General features: G+C 36.4%; 2 protein-coding genes across 5 annotated transcripts in view; one reads left to right on the top strand and one right to left on the bottom strand.

The window, feature by feature from the left end:
• Positions 1–7229, top strand: part of LOC148940661 (uncharacterized) — a 31398-nt gene extending 24169 nt beyond the window's left edge. The window contains exons 1-3 of one of the 2 annotated variants that reach the window (XM_089105486.1): positions 3129–3171; positions 4059–4290; positions 7089–7229. In XM_089105486.1, coding sequence (XP_088961612.1) covers positions 3157–3171; positions 4059–4290; positions 7089–7129 — 288 coding nt within the window. In that variant the 5' untranslated portion in view covers positions 3129–3156 and the 3' untranslated portion in view covers positions 7130–7229. Of the gene's footprint in view, positions 1–3128; positions 3172–4058; positions 4291–7088 lie in introns of those variants that run through there. The other variant, XM_089105487.1, reaches the window with a different exon arrangement.
• A 5617-nt stretch (positions 7230–12846) lies between these two features.
• Gclm (Glutamate-cysteine ligase modifier subunit) overlaps positions 12847–16231 on the bottom strand; it is an 80847-nt gene continuing 77462 nt past the window's right edge. For all 3 annotated transcript variants that reach the window (XM_089105256.1, XM_089105257.1, XM_089105259.1), the window contains exons 6-7: positions 15710–15824; positions 12847–13141 (exon numbers count right to left, since the gene is read on the bottom strand). In XM_089105256.1, the coding sequence (XP_088961382.1) occupies positions 12981–13141; positions 15710–15824 (276 nt within the window). In that variant the 3' untranslated portion in view covers positions 12847–12980. The remainder of the gene's footprint in view (positions 13142–15709; positions 15825–16231) is intronic.

Raw genomic sequence — 16231 nt, 5'->3', positions numbered from 1 at the left:
ATGTGCAACCTTCGTCCCCGAGCTATTACACATAGAAACAACAAATAAATCGACCTTGGAAAAAGAGGTCATTGACCCCATTAACCACGTGCTCTCCCTAGGGAGGCTATGCCCATATTTGGTGTTCGTACAGTATTCTATGCCCATATATGGTGTTCGTACGGGAGTAGCACCCCCCATTCTACTTTTAACATCCCCCTCAACATTCCCTGAAAGTTTTAAATTAATACCCAGAATCTTGGCAGCAGTAGCAGTACCAGCAGTAGTATAGTAGCATAGTAGTAGCAGCAGTAGTAATAGTGGCAGTAGTAGGAGTAGCAGTAGTATTAGTAATATCATTATTAAAAGTAATAGAAGTAGGACCAGTAGCAGTAAGAGTAGTAGCAGTAGTAGAATCCACATACTTCCTTTTGGGCAGATCGTCCCCTCAATACGCCCTGAAAGTTTCAAATTAATGCTCTAAGCCGTTCATGAGAAACTGCTGACACGCTCTTTTGACAACCAGACATATACGTACAGTAGCATATTGAAGACATACTGTCTTGTGACTTTTGTACTGTTCCGCGGCTGGATTTTATTTTTAATTCAATAAATAAAGAAAACAAGTTTTTTCAACTGAAAGCAAGGAGCAACGTTAAAAATTAAAATGAACAGAAACTAGTCCGTATATTAGGGGGGCAGCCCCCTCCTCAATCCCTCCCTCGTTACGCTAAAGTTTTTTAGTGCTTTAAAAAAGCTCCTTAATCGAATTAAGCGGCCCTTGTATTTAAGGATTCGTTCCTAAAGAATTTTGACAAAAAGTCAACCTTTAGCATAAAGCACGAGGGATTGAGGAGGGGGCAGCCCCCTCATACATGGAATAGTTTCTGTTCATTTTAAGTTTTAATATTGTTCTTTACTTTCGATACCTAAAAACTTGTTTTTCTTGTCTTCTGATGAATTTTCAGATCATGCCGGGAAATCCACCTCCCCCGTTTGCGGAAAATTATCCCGGAAACCGTACCCCCATAAAAAAAAACTCCTTGAAAAGTTCCTCCCGCATAAAATCCCTCCAAAATATTTCCACTGAAAAATCCTGCTTACTTTCATTTGAATTTTTTGTTATCTAAACTTCTGATTATTTTGCAAATAATGCACGAAATCCCTCTTCCTCAGTGAAAATATTTTCCTTGGAAAATCCCTCCTTTGAAATTTACTCCCACGGAAAATTCCCCCAAGGAGAATTCCTGTCGCGGAAAATCTGGATAAACCCCCCTACACATTTCCCTTCTCGTAGAAAATTTCCCTTGGACTATTTCCCCGAATAATTTTCTCAACATATAGAATTAATCAGCCAAAAATTTACCCCGTATAAAATTTCCCCTGGAAACTTTTCTCCCAACAAGAATTCCCCCCCCTCCTCGCAGAAAATACTGCCTCCGAAAACTTTCCATATTTTTCCAATAACAAATACTATACATAAACAATGGGTAATTTGCTTAACTTCCAGCCATTTCCCAAGGGGCTTTGAGGGTCATGTCCTCCGTCCCTAACGGCTTAGTTATTGGATCTTTCAACTATGCTGATCAAAATGGCTATCTCAAAAATCAAATATATTTGGAAAAACGGAGCACGGGATGGGTACTAGTTACCATCCAATCTTTTTAGTCAGTTAAAAGGGGCAGTAAAACTTTTAATTTCAGTCTAAATAAGGCCTATTCCGATCCTCTAGGACCAAAACGCATTCTGAAAAAAAAAAAAAAAACAACAAACTTCCATATTTATTTAGAAAGGAGCTTGAAACCTCTGCAGTAGAATTTCTAATTTGCTGAATATGATGGCAGGATTTTCACAAGATCGCTTGACTTATTGAGGGTGTTTTGCCCCCTTTTCTAAAAGCAAGCAAATTTTCTCAGGCTTGTGACATTTTATGGGTAACATTAAACTTAATGAATTTTATAAATTTGTAATCACCATAAAAAGCCAATTCTTTTGAAGCATTAATTCTTATCGAAGTCTCTTCTTAGAGTTTCGGTTAGTATCGGGCCAAGTCGCTTCTTACTTACAGTTCGTTACCACGAACTGTTTGATCATCCTATATCAGAAGATTAATTCCAACATATACATACCACACAATATAACAGACATCCTGCCTTGTGCATCGTTACGTGATTAGATTTTGTTTAAATATGAGTAATGTTTTTTGTATAGCGTTTGTGTGTTTTCTTGTTTTTTTTCATGTTTTGCTTAAGCTTTTTTTTGTTTTTCGTTTATATTTTACCCCGTTGATAAAGGTTTCCAGATGTGTAGATGAAATATTTCTACTTTTATTATTATTTTTGTATTCAAAAGTATTTTTCTTACTTTTACTGTCCTTGAAAGTTTCCCCTTAATTTTCTTATCTTCCCTTTCCCAATAATAAATTCTATATGTAAGCAGTGGACTAATTGCACTGTTTACAGCCCTTGCACCAAGGACTGTGGGGGTCGTGGCAACTATTTTGAAGAAAATGGCTGTCTCAAAATTTTGATCGAATGTCTTGGAGGGAGGAGTAACTAAAGGGCCGTGGCACCGGATGGTTGCCCCCCAATCACTTTTGACTCTTAAAAAGGGTACTAGAACTTTTAATTTCGTATCAAATGAGCCCCCTCCGAAATCTCAAGACCACCTGTTCGATACGAAGTGGATTGGTAAAAAAATAAAAAAAAATAAAGCCATATTGCTCTTGACTTAGGCAGCGATATTGTGCTACCTATGATTAGACCCTCCAATAAAAATTATCTGATTCCCATAAAGTTTCAACTGAATTGCTTTTCGATCAATAGTATTATGTAGCAATTGATTGATTTTGATGAATTGTTTGAATGGAATTGAAACAAGCAGTGTATACATGTACAATGACTACAATCTCATCAGAACTAAAGGTTTCCAAAAGATAAAGAAAAATAGACAATGAAAGGCTTGACAGAAAAGCCAACAGCAATCGAAGGTTAGCTTATTGTTTCAGGAATCTTTTAACAATCAAAGTAAGGATTTTTCATCAGTAAGTTTTCTCCTTAATTATCGCCATAAGATTAAGCATGTTTTATTTTAGTTTTCCTTGAAATTTATTTAAGAGTAAATAATTCTATACCAAAGTAGTAGTAAGAGTCAATACTGCTTTGCGGCTTAACAGTAATGGTTCTGAAAATGGTAAGTCCGGACTTTGTGTTTAAATTAATATAAAAAAAAGTTTTTGAACGAAAGGTAATTACGCTACTATTAGGAGTAAAATTCTTAGCTTAATCTAATGATTTGATAGTTAACAGCATTAAGATAGCTTATGCCAGAGAATACACCTTAATATGATCGTAAAGGAGGAAAAATTATGAACTTGAAAACTAGGGAGTAATTCCTTGAAATAACAGAAATTTCTTTTGCTACCATTAGCGAGAATGAGAACCCTGAGTTTCTGCATGCCAAGTTTGTGGTCTAGCAATCTAGGTTACAATTATATACCCAAAGAATATAAATTCGGTACAATTAATTAGTGAAATTCACTTACAAAGAATAAGAGGGCACCAGGACCATTAACCCCCTCAAATTTGAAATTTCTGGGATTGTTCTATATATTTTGGAAAGCCAGAAAACCAGATGCCATGGTAGCCTCCTATGGCATGTGGTAACCTACTCATATAGGGGACAATTTTGTTTCTGTTAAGTTTTAATGAAACTCTTTACTTCCATTTCAAAATACTAGTTTAAAAAAATACCAATAAGAATTATGAACGTAACGACCATTGACTGAAGTATTTTGCTTGACAGCTAGGCTATGCATTAAACGCAATATCAAACAGTTGATACGTCAGAACATTGATACATCTAAAACTTCAGAAGGCTTTTTGAAAAAAAATGTCCAGTGGGAAGAAATTGAAAGACAGACCATTGCCTACATCCTCCATAAGGTTTTTTGCTTTGACCGAAGTCCATACAGGTATGTGTTATCTCAGTAATCTAACATTGTCCAGGTTTATTACTAAAAAGTAATAAATAGCTTAACTTGAGCAGCATTCACGTTTCAAGAATATTTCATGTTTCAGACTCGCGTTTTTTACCTTGCGACTTTGATTGTGACAGTCTTGGCTGGTGCTGAAGCAGGCTATGGTGGTTCACCAAGCACTGGATACGGCTCGTCCGGGATCTCAAGTCATAGTGGTGGGTACGGTGGTGGAAACATCGGCTTTGCTTATGGAGGACCACTTGGCGGAGGTATAGCCCTTGGTTATATGGGCAGTCCAGGTGTCAGCAGTCTGGGAAATAGTTATGGAACAGGTAAGCCAAGATTGAGCTTGATTTTAAGAGATAAGATAAAATAGAGCCACATAAGAAATAGAAATTTTTTAGCAAGTTCAGCAAATATTTAGAGTTAGATATGATGATAATTGGCATGATAGATCTACCGAAGAAAGATCAAGGATGATATGCGAGAGGTTTTCAGAGAAAACCTCTCTAGTTTTGTTCTCAAATGGGGAGGGGGGGCATAAGAAAGTATGCAAGGGAAATTAAATTTCGTGAGAGGGGGTAAACAGTGAAGCTCTGAACAGATTGGGGTGGAGGTGGAGCGTGCGCTGCTGTATAAGCCTTAGGCAGCTTAGTGCTAAAATTAGTTCAGCCAAAAAAAATTCCGCCATATTTTTGAGATTACAGTCAAAGTCTAAAGCTTACCACATATGAGAGTTGAATTCCGAGTCTCTTCAGATCATTTTCGTAAAGGCTGATTATTGCAAAATCTAAGAAACCTATGGGCCGAATGCAATAGTTCATTGCGATCGGAAATCGCAGAGGAAATTTAAAAATCTCTTATCTAAATTTCCTCAAGCCAGAAAAGTTGATAAATTATGGAACAACTCTTATCTAAATTTCCTGAAGCAAGAGAATATATTAAATTATGGAACAGGTGAATTGTAGAAGCTTATTTGAATTACTAAACCTTATGTTCTATTGTTCAAAAATACTGCACAAGACTTTTTATAACATCTTTAAGAAATTCTTGCTTTCTGCTTTATCATAAACATAATAGAAAATTACAGCATAAATCCAATCCATCCCAAAAATTTCTATTGCGACCTGCAGCACATTTCTACGATTTTAGCAGCTTTTTTTTGTATGCATCGCATCTCCACCACTGTTTTTTTTTTTTTTTTATTATTAATTTATTTAAAACCTGTCATTCAAATGATAAGACGGAGTAGAGAAAAAAGAAAAAAGAACAAAACATTAAAAAGAAACCAATTACTGCCCTAACTCTTACCATAGCAAGACATTTAACGATAAAAATAAAATATGGATTAGAAACAAATTTAAATATTACTACACCAAATATGGTCATAACAGAGGCATACAAGAATACTAAATACTATTGAACTAGAGAATACTAAATACTATTGAAATATGGCTCTGAAGCATGGACGCTCCGAAAAGCAGATGAAGATTAGCTAGATGTTTTCCAGAGAAATTGCTTAAGGATCGTTCTGGGTACCCGGCTGACTGACCGTATTTCAAACAATAGGCTATACGAAAAATGTGGTTCAATACCGCTCTCTAGGGCTACAATGAAAGAAAGGTTGAGTTGGTTAGGGCACGTTGTGCGGATGAAGGATGACAGATTGCCGAAGATTGTTCTCTTCGACCAACCATCTAGGGCTAAACGGAAAGCAGGTCGTCCCCGTCTGGGGTGGGAGGACGTCATAAAGAAAGATTTAAAGGAAATGGGAACTTCGTGGGCGGGTGTAAAAAGGGAGGCTTTGAATAGATTGTGGTGGAGGAGGAGCGTGCGTAGCTATGTTGGCCTCAGGCGGCTTGGTGCTGCGGTGATTTGTTAGTAGTAGTAGTCGTAGTATAATCATTTCGTGAAGAATTGAGTTTTGGTTGTGCTTCGCAATTAAATTTAGAAATTGCAATATCAGGGTCAGTGAGTTAAAAATTTTGATAATCGTAGAATTCCGATTTCAAGGCGGTAACCGAAGCAAACATTTAGCTAACTGAAAGAAAATGAACCGGACTTTCAGACAATCAGCTCTAGCAATCAGCTTCAAAAATGGAGCAATGTAGAAGATGTAAGGGAAGGCTACGGCATTGAAAAGGTAGCTAATAGTAGGTGGTTGAATCGAAATCTTGCTGCAACAATCGATGCATAAAAAAACAGATATACGTCGTGCGAGATGGTCTATGAGCGTAGACCGGGTGTGGCATAGTGAGGAACCAATGGGAAGACCTACAGGAACGAGGTGGTCAACGGCTCTAACAGTGGTATCGCCAAAGCGCTATAAAGGACGGTGGCTCTCCTTTTAAGTTAAAAAAGCACTATTTCTGACTTATTAGGATTGGAACGAAGGTCAAGTTTAAGATACTCTTGTTGAAATGAGACTCTCATTCATATTCTTAGAGGATACTGCGGAGATTTAAAATGTCATAACAAACTAGAGACAGATTCAATGAAGATAGAATCAGACATGTAGGACACTAGTCTTGAGCATCCAACACACAATTATTGAAAATATTAGGAGAAGTAACTGCTCCATGGAGTGGAACGTACCTTTCAAGAAAGTAATGAGTTTGCTACGTGGAACAGGGTATCTGTGAAATATTTTTATTAGATTTCTGACTTGTCTTGCACCGCCGTTTAGACGAGGGCAGGGATATTGCCAGGATCCTGAGCAAAGGGTGGCTAGTGTTGACGCTCAAAATTGACATGTAAATCTATTCACAAGTAAATATTATATTCTGTTATATATTATAGTATCAGTGCAGCCCACTTCGTGGGCCAGGGTGCCTCAGCTTAATTGAGCTTTTAGCCCTTGCTTTAGCCGTGGCACCATTCTCATAGGGTGTTTGAACTCAAGTCCCCTTTCCCCTAAAAAAAAAAACCAGACAGAACAATAAAGTAGAGATTGAGAGTCGGCTAAGTTAATGACATCACTGCATATCACTCCCAAATTCTTATATTTTATGAATTTTGAATGAATAAGTTTATCACGAATGCTTTCTTTAAAACAGTACTATGAATACCTTGATCATTTTAATTTCCCAATAAAATGCAATGTACTAAAAAAAACTTGTTTTTCTTTCAGTTGTTGGCTACGGATCAAGCTCAGGTGGTTATCATCGATAGAAGGCTTAGCAAAGATTTGTATAATCGATTGTTGTTAGTTAAGTTTCTGTTTATTTCTTTATTCTAAAATTATTTAGGAATAAACGAGCGACCAATTGTATTTTTCTATACCCGAACGTCATTTATAAAAATTTTTTAACCAAAAGTTTTCTTAACAATTACCTGCGTGTTCTTTTTCGAGTAGAGAATCACATACGACCAAGTCAGAGAAGCCACTTCCTGTCAAGGTGATTTATGCAAGAAACCTAAAGTGCCAGACATTAGGCATTTTTCACTGACCAATCAGAATCTTGAAAGAAGTTTAAGAGTTAGCAACAGAACAAAGAAGTTCTTTCCAGCAAGATCACTGTATAAAAATAATATAACAGCAAGATTGAGACTGATAATTTTTGGCGCTTCATTCTCGGTGCGTACAAACAGCTCCTCCTACTTACTCTGACATTAGCGGGTTAGTATGTATTAGTCAGTCACTGAAAAATGGTGCGAAATTGTATTACTCGTAATTGCGAAAGCAGAAAGAAACTTGATGAGCCGCCGGAGTGGCTTGCAACTATCCCATCTCACAGGCATGAATTAATTTATATACAAATTACGACTTAATCTATTATTTATATACAGTGGAATTAACTGATTGGCTTATGTAGGATTTTTAAAAAGGGGGGCGGGTGCTGATTAAATTTGTAAAATAAGGAATTGCTAACTTCTAATCAATATTGCAACAGGGAAACAGCCAGAATTTCATAATGAAGAGGGATCCACGAAGTGGCAGGACTATTTGAAATTTTCCGCAAAATTTTTTACCACAAAGGGGCAATCTAATAGCTTTAGTACAGATTATTTATTAGGTTTCACAATAGGCTGTGGTTTTAGATAGTATATAAATAAAAAAAAAAAGTTTTTTTTAACTGAAATTAAGGAGCGGCATTAAAAATTAAAACGAACAGAAATTATTCGGTATATGAAAGGGGCTGTCCCCTCCTCAACGCCTCGCTCTTTACGCTAAAGTTTTTGATTGTTTTATAAAGCAAGTGGTGAGAAGGAGTCAAACATTAGCGTAAAGAGCGAGGAGCTGAGGAGACGACCCTTTTCATATACGGAATAATTTCTGTTCCTTTTAAGTTTTAATGTCGCTCCTAACTTTCAGGTAAAAAAAAAACTAGTTTTTTTTAAAATTTAATTTCTGAACATTTTGAATTAATGCAGGTTTTGATTTTGGCTCAACGTACATGAATAACTAAAAGGCAATTTGCTTATTCATTTTACTTTTTTTGGCTAAATGGCTTACTCGAAAGTTGTTTAATTTTATTTATGAACGTTTTTATTAGTAATAAAACACGTAACTTACGAATTAACTTACGTAACGAACTTCTATATTCGTATATTTTTATTACGTATATTAGGGGGTTTGCCCCCTAGTCAATACCTCGCTCTTTACGCTAAAGTTCGAATTTTGTTCCAATTCTTTAAGAATGACCCCTTAACCAGAAAGACCGTTAATTAGAATAAATAGCTCTTCTGAAAGTACTAAAAAAAAACTTTAGCGTAAAGAGCGAGGTATTGACTAGGGAGCAAACCCAATCATATACGTAATAATTTCTGTTCATTTTAAGTTTTGAAGAGCTCCTTACTTTCAGTTGAAATACTTGTTTTTTAAAATTTAATTTCTGATCGCTTTTTAAAATAATGCTGGGAAATCCGTTGCCCCCCTCATAGCAATATCTCTTCCCCTATGAAAACTTCCTCCATAGAAACATCCTCCTAAGTAACCCTCGGACCCCCCCCCACTACCAGAAAAAATCCCCCCTGAAAATGTCTGTATACTTCCCAATAAACATTACTATATGTAAACATTCGGCAAAGTTAATAACTTGCAGCCATTCAACTGGGGACTGTGGGGGATTAATCATCCTCAAAGACATAAGTATTATATTTTTCGACCATGATGAACAAAATAACTATCTCAAAATTTTGATCGGGTGACTTTGGGAAAAAAATGAGTGTGGGAGGGGGCCTAGTTGCCCTCTATTTTTTGGTCACTTAAAAACGGCACTAGAACTTGTAATTTCCGTTCGAATGAGCCCTCCCTCGATATTCTAGGACTACTGGGTTGATACAATCACCCCTGGAAAAAAAAATATAAATAAACCCGCATCCGTGATCTTTCTTCTGGCAAAAAATACAAAATTCCATCTTTTTGCAGATAGGAGCTTGAAACCTCTACTGTAGGGTTTTCGGATGCGCTGAATCTGATGGTGTGATTTTCATTAAGCTTTTATGGCTTTTAACGGGTGTTTCTTCCTCTTTTCGAAAATAAGGCAAATTTTCTCAGGCGCGTAACTTTTGATGGTTACGAGTAAACTTGATGAAACTTATATTTTTAAAATCAGCATAAAAATCCGATTCTTTTGATGTATCTATTAGTATCAAAATTCTGTATTTTAGAGTTTCGGTTACTATTGAGCCGGGTTGCTCCTTACTTACAGTTCGTTACCACGAACTGTTTGATATCCTAGGGTAAATTTGTTTTGTTAGAAGACTCTTTATGATCTTCAAGGTCCATAAATTTATTACTGCTTACCTTGATGAAGAAGGACAAGAACAATAATTGAGCGCCTCACAAAATTTGATTTTAACGAATTGGATAAAACTTGCCTTCTTAACAAGCGTGCATGTCATTAAGGAATTAGTTAAGCAGCATTCGGAAACTTTTCTGGTGCTATATTTAAACTTTTTTGATACTGGAATCAGCAAACTTGGATCTCTGAAGGCACTGTGTTACTTTTTAGCTGAAGTCAGTTTTTCATACTTCAAATATAAGGGAAAATACCAGTTAGATGTAAATTTCAAAATTTTATGCTTCAAAGTTGTACATATCTTGGATTTTCGCTTCCTCCCTCCACCCAAATGAAAAATAATTTTCTGAATTCAAGCCGATTTTCTTCTCCTGAGATAGTGCAAAATATGCTTTGCAGATGTTCAACTGCTAGCTGACAAGTTTTCCATGCCTAGTTTTTGGTATGACGAGCATCTTTTATGGAACTTTGGACTGAAGAAAGCCTTTTTTTTCTTTTTTGCGAAGCTGTAATATCAAAAAAGTATACCAAATAAAGATTGCTGATATCAACTTCCATAAATACTTACTGAAAACATAACTGGGAGGAAGGAGTTCACGATGTCTTATGCGCAGAATGGAGATTCTAAACAATCTCACAACACAGGAACAGCTCCAGCCTTTAAAACCCATCGTTTCCTTATTAGGGCCTTTGTCGGGATAATCAGGCCATCTAAAGCAAACAACGTTTCTCCAGTTAAGGCAGGAAGTGAGGCTAGTATTAGGTTCGAAGTGGAATCGGGGGTTAAGTAGGGGAGACCGGCTATATCTGGGACAAAAAAAATCTTCTTTTGGGTATTGCTCGAGTCTGATGAAGCTATCTAAGCGCTTCAAAGGCCAACCGATAGCCTAAACATTCTGTTTCTTTAGAAATTTTTACAATTTTTTAGCGCTGTTACTTTTTTTTTAAACTTGCAAAAGTCTAGAGTCAGTCATGTTGTCCCAATTATCGCGATACCCTCCATAATTGGGACATAATGATAGGATAAACTGGGACATAAGGTTATCTCAAGGGATAGGCGCATATTTTCTTAGTTTTTTTTTTACTGAACTTTCGAATATAAGCATATAAAAGTAAGCAATATTTAAAAACGTCATAAAACTACGGCGATATTCAGTTAGATATTTCATCAAGTTTAGTCTTACCCATCAAAAGTTAGAAAACTTGCCTTATTTTCGAAAAAAGGAGGAAACACCCCTTAAAAAGTCATACAACCTTAATGAAAATCACACCATCAGATTCAGCGTATCCGAAAACCCTGCAGTAGAGGTTTCAAGCTCCCATCTGCAAAAATGTGGAATTTTGTACTTTTTGCCAGAAGAAAGATCACAGATGCGTGTTTATTTGTTTGTTTTTTTCTTTTCCCCAGGGGTGATCGTATCGATCCGGTAGTCCTAGAATATCGAGGGAGGGCTCATTCGAATGAAATTAAAAGTTCTAGTGCCCTTATTAAGTTACCGAAAAATGGAGGACAACGAGGCCCCCTCCCACGCTAATTTTTTCCTAAAGTCACCCAATCAAAATTTTGAGATAACCATTTTGTTCAGAATGGTCGAAAAATATAATAACTATGTCTTTGAGGATGATTAATCCCCCACAGTTCCCGGTTGAAGGGCTGCAAGTTATGAACTTTGCCCAATGTTTACATGTAGCATTGGTTATTGGGAAATATACAGACATTTTCAGGGGGGATTTTTTCTGGTAGTTGGGAGGGGGTCGGGGGTTACTTAGGAGGATCTTTTTATGGAGGAAGTTTTGATGGGAGAAGAGACATTTCTATGAAGATGGCAACGGATTTCCCAGCATTATAAAAAAAAAGATCGGAAATTAAAAAAAAAAAAGTTTTCAACTGAAAGTAAGGAGTACTTCAAAACTAAAAACAAACAGAAATTATTACGTATATGATTGGGTTTGCCCGCTATTCAAAACCTCGCTCTTTACGCAAAAGTTTTTTTTAATGATCTTATAAGAGCTATATATTCTAATTAAAGACCTTTGTGATTAAAGGTCATTCTTGAAGAATTGGAACAAAATTCGCACTTTAGCGTAAAGAGCGAGGCATTGACTAGGGGGAAAACCCCCTAATATACGTAATAAAAATATACGAATATAGAAGTTCGTTACGTAAGTTAATTCGGAAGTTACGCATTTTATTACTAATAAAAACGTTCATAAATAAAATTAAACAACTTTCGAGAAAGCCATTTAACCAAAAAAAAGTAAAACTAATATGCAAATTTCGTTTTAATTATTCATGTACGGTGAGCAAAATCAAAACCTGCATTAATTCAAAAACGTTCAGAAATTAAATAATAAAAAAAAATATTATCTATTAGGTTTCACAATAGGCTGTGGTTTTAGATAATATATAAAAAAAAAAACTTGTTTTTTTTAACTGAAAGTAAGGAGCGACATTAAAACTTAAAACCAACAGAAATTATTACGTAAATGAAAGGGGCTGTCCCCTCCTCAACGCCTCGCTCTTTACGCTAATGTTTAACTCTTTCTCACCACTTGCTTTATAAAACAATAAAAAAAACTTTAGCGTAAAGAGCGAGGCGTTGAGGAGAGGGGGACAGCCCCTTTCATATATGGAATAATTTCTGTTCGTTTTAAGTTTTAATGTCGCTCTTTACTTTCAGTTAAAAAAACTTGTTTTTTTTTAAATTTAATTATATACTAAGACTAGTGCCACAAGACTCGAATGCATACATATTGTTCAAAGGTCAATACACACAAAAGTTTTTCGAAAGAAATACTTTTTCCCTCTGACAGTATTGTTTTATTGCTAAAATAGTGCAGTTTATTCTGGTGAAGAAGCAAACCTAGGTGAAAGTCTTGGCGAGCACAGTCCTTGTTTCTTTATTCGAATCCTAATGTCACTAATCCTTTGACTAAGGGAAGTCTCATTGGGGTGACTCTGCAAGGTCAGCTACTGTGGGTCAGAGGAGATCACGGTTAAAGAAATCCCGACAAAAACCTGAATTTCAGATGCCAGGTGAGGTGCTGGCCCTGATACAGGCACAAGAACAATTAAGTCTAGTCCTTGTTTCTTCCCTTATCTGTTACGTGTCTGAACGTCACATACAAATAAAGAAAAGTAAATTACTTTATAATAAAGTGTAATTTATTGAAAACCCAAATGGAACGGACATGTGCTATGTGTCGTAACAAAAACAAAGCAATGGCACAATAGGATCCCAGTAATCCAACTTACTGAAATAGGAATGATAGGAGAGTTAATCTTTTACTAATTTGATGACATAGCCTTTTGCTTTCAAGACACCACGACACTTGACCAAAGCTTGATACCTAACAGCCCAATCCAAACTAAACTCCTTTAACCAGTTACAGCCAGTTGATTTTGCAATTTCTTCGATTGTTTTCTTTGGCAGAAGCTCTGAAAGAAGATTAAAAATAGAACAAAAAAAATTAAGGGGATAAAAATCAGATGATCTTTCGAGCGACAGAGGGAGAGAAGGGGAAATAAACAAAGAAAGCAAGAGGAATAGGAAAAGAAGGAGAGAGGGAGAGAGTGCATCTACTGTACTTAAGAGAAAAGACTCTAACGTTGCCTAAAGTAAAGAGCCATGTGCCTCCCATTTATAATTTTTTTCCTGACCACTAATTGTGAAAGACGCAATCGTAGAAACTGATGAGGGGGGGATTCCATTCAATTGGAAATTCAAAGTCCTAATATTCTTTTTCAGGGTCAGAAGTAAATGGAGGGCAAGCAGCCTCCCTCCACGCCTTTTTTGCGAACCATCCCATCTTCGCAACCCACAAGATATCCGATGAAAATTTCCAGGTAGTCATTTTTCTCAGAATACTCGATAGGTCCGATAAATATATATCAAGGGGAAAAAAGACCCAACATCCCCTGGTGCAAGGCCCTTAAAGTATGCAAATTGCCAATTTTTTACAGCTAGGTTTCATAGTCAAAAGGTTGGGGGGGGGGAGTTATGTGAGATCTTGGGTATCCGATTGGCTCGAAATTTTCAAAGAGTGTTTCCTGGGCTACGAGGAAAAAACCCTTTTTGGGGGAGGGGAAGGGTGTAAGAGGGCCAAGGAATGGACAAAAAACATTTTGTCCCTGATCAGTTTGAAACTTTCAGCCGTAAGTAGTTGGGACAAGAGCAACTCGAGGTGCAAAAAATCGTTTTGAGGGACCCCAAAAAGGGCCAATACACTTTTTTAACGATCAGCTTGTAACTTATATCCTTTAGCCTGAAGGGGCCCCAATGCAGAAGTAAATTTAGACAACTATCGGTTAACCTGGAAACAGACGAATCAATGATTTATTTTTTCCTACAAGGCTTGACACTTACACCAGTAAGTTTCCCAGCTAAGGGGACTCTAATGTACAAAAGAAAAAAACTAGATCGGGAGCATGGACCCCTAAATATGAACCAGTGAATTTTTTCGATTAACTTGAAACTTGTATCTAGAAATCCTATTTTTTTTCTGAACAGACTGAAACTTAAAACCCTAATTTCCTGGGCCAAGCGAACTGAAAATAACAAGACAAACTTAAGGATTTAACTTACAGTTACGGTACCCCTCCAAAAATGGAGCCCAAAAAAGGGCTAAAAACTTTTTTTTTCAATTGCTTTGGAACTTTCGAGGATGGTTGCATGGGTTAAAAAAACCAAGAATTTTTAGGAGGAGGGAGAATGTTCAGGTACCCAGAAATAGGCATAAAAAACTAGTTGTCCTTGATCCTTTGGAACTTACAGCCGTAAGTCCCTGGGTCAAGGAAAGCTTAGTGTGAAAGAAATTTTGAGATAAATGGGACCTAAAAAAGGGCAAATTATCGAAAAACTACAGACATATTTCCCCCATTGACTACAAAATAATATGCAGGCAGGCCCAAGAGAAACTTGCAGAAGACAGACAATCTTTAAAAAGTTAGTTTTGTCGATTCCTAACATCAAAAAATACACACATTATTTTTCTGTGTCAATCCTATGGTCTACCACCCGACAATATATATCGCGTGCATATATGAAAGTTATAAAACTGTCTATCGATACAAAATAACGTAACTTCAAGCTGCAGCAATTATATTTACTAATGACGCAAAACTGAACTTATTTCCGAAGTACTTGAAACAGAATTTTATTTCAATAAAGCAAATATGACAAACATCTTAAACGAAATCCCGCTGTACCAATTTACGAGGCCCAAAAGGTGGGCCTAAAACTTGTTTCGCTACAAATTGGCTTGAAACTTACAGGGCAAGCAGAGTAAGGTTGCCACCTGTAACACGAAAGTGCTTTTTTTAACATTATTTCATTATTTGTAGCACCGTAGCACGTGCTCAGGGTTGCTAAAATAGTACGAAAGTGCTATTTTAGTACTCTTTTACCACTATTACAGTTAATTTTTTTTTACTATAGCACTGAAAATTGCTTTGCAGCTCGCAAACTTGGGCAATTGTAGCACTTTAGGAACTGACCGTGGTGGCAATCCTGAAGCAGAGAGCCGTGCAGACCTCAATGAAGATAAAAATTTTTGACCAAAATGCTACAGAAAACGCTGTGTTTTGCTAATTTGAATTGCTTCATTTTTAAAGAAACATTCTAAAATTGCTAATTTGAAACTTCAAATATATATATGTGTTATTGTTGAGAATTATTTCTTTCTTGACCACTTCGTATAAATGACAGTAAAAGTATACGAACGTAGGTACCCATCCTCCCAAGCAAAATGTGGGTCTTAAGACGAAATTTGCAGATACGCCAATGACCAAGAATTTAAAAGATACTTTGTAAAAACTGAACTAATTCACTTCTAAATCACGTCTGGGTAGCAACTGATGCTAATTACACATTGGCAGATGCTCCTCTTCCACCCCACCCTCCTTGATGTTTCTCTTTCGACCGCCTTTCAAGAAATTCCGAAAGATTTAGGGTCATTTTATTCCTTATTGCATCACCTAATCCAATTAAAATATTATTTGGATTACCTTTGGGGTCATTATGCGTTAGAAGTTGTATGTCATTGGCTCGAGCAAAACTGGCAAGTTCGGGTGGAACGACACAACATGCCTCCAAATTTATCTGAACTATCTCTGGTTTCAACTGAAAAATAATGAAAATAGTTTGAACAAAGACGATAAAAATAAATTCTATGTCCTAAGTACTGAAACGTAGAACGCTTTGGCTTAATGCATAGCTCTAATGATGCTTATCACAAGCTCTAATGATGACAAATATCAAATGATGAGTAAAAACAAAATCAACTAAGAATCAAACAAAATGAACTCAAAATAACCGTACAAAAGCATAAAACTGACAAAATGGGAAAAAAGAAGGATGTTCGACTTTGAGTGGAAGAAACACCATTAAATTTTTCGGCAAGTAAGAGGATAATTCTTTTTTTTTCATATCCGACAGCGAAGCAATACAACCAGGCAAACAATAGAACTCCTAGCAAAATTAAATGGAGAAGTCAAAGTCAAAGTAGAAAGTCAAACAGCTTTTGGAGA

Source organism: Artemia sp. Qi Xiang Cuo, chromosome 19, assembly GCF_049724085.1.
Source record: "Artemia sp. Qi Xiang Cuo chromosome 19, ASM4972408v1, whole genome shotgun sequence".
NCBI lineage: Eukaryota > Metazoa > Arthropoda > Branchiopoda > Anostraca > Artemiidae > Artemia > Artemia sp. Qi Xiang Cuo.
The sequence above is the reverse complement of the archived record's forward strand: the minus strand, read 5'-3'. Positions and strand labels throughout refer to the sequence as shown.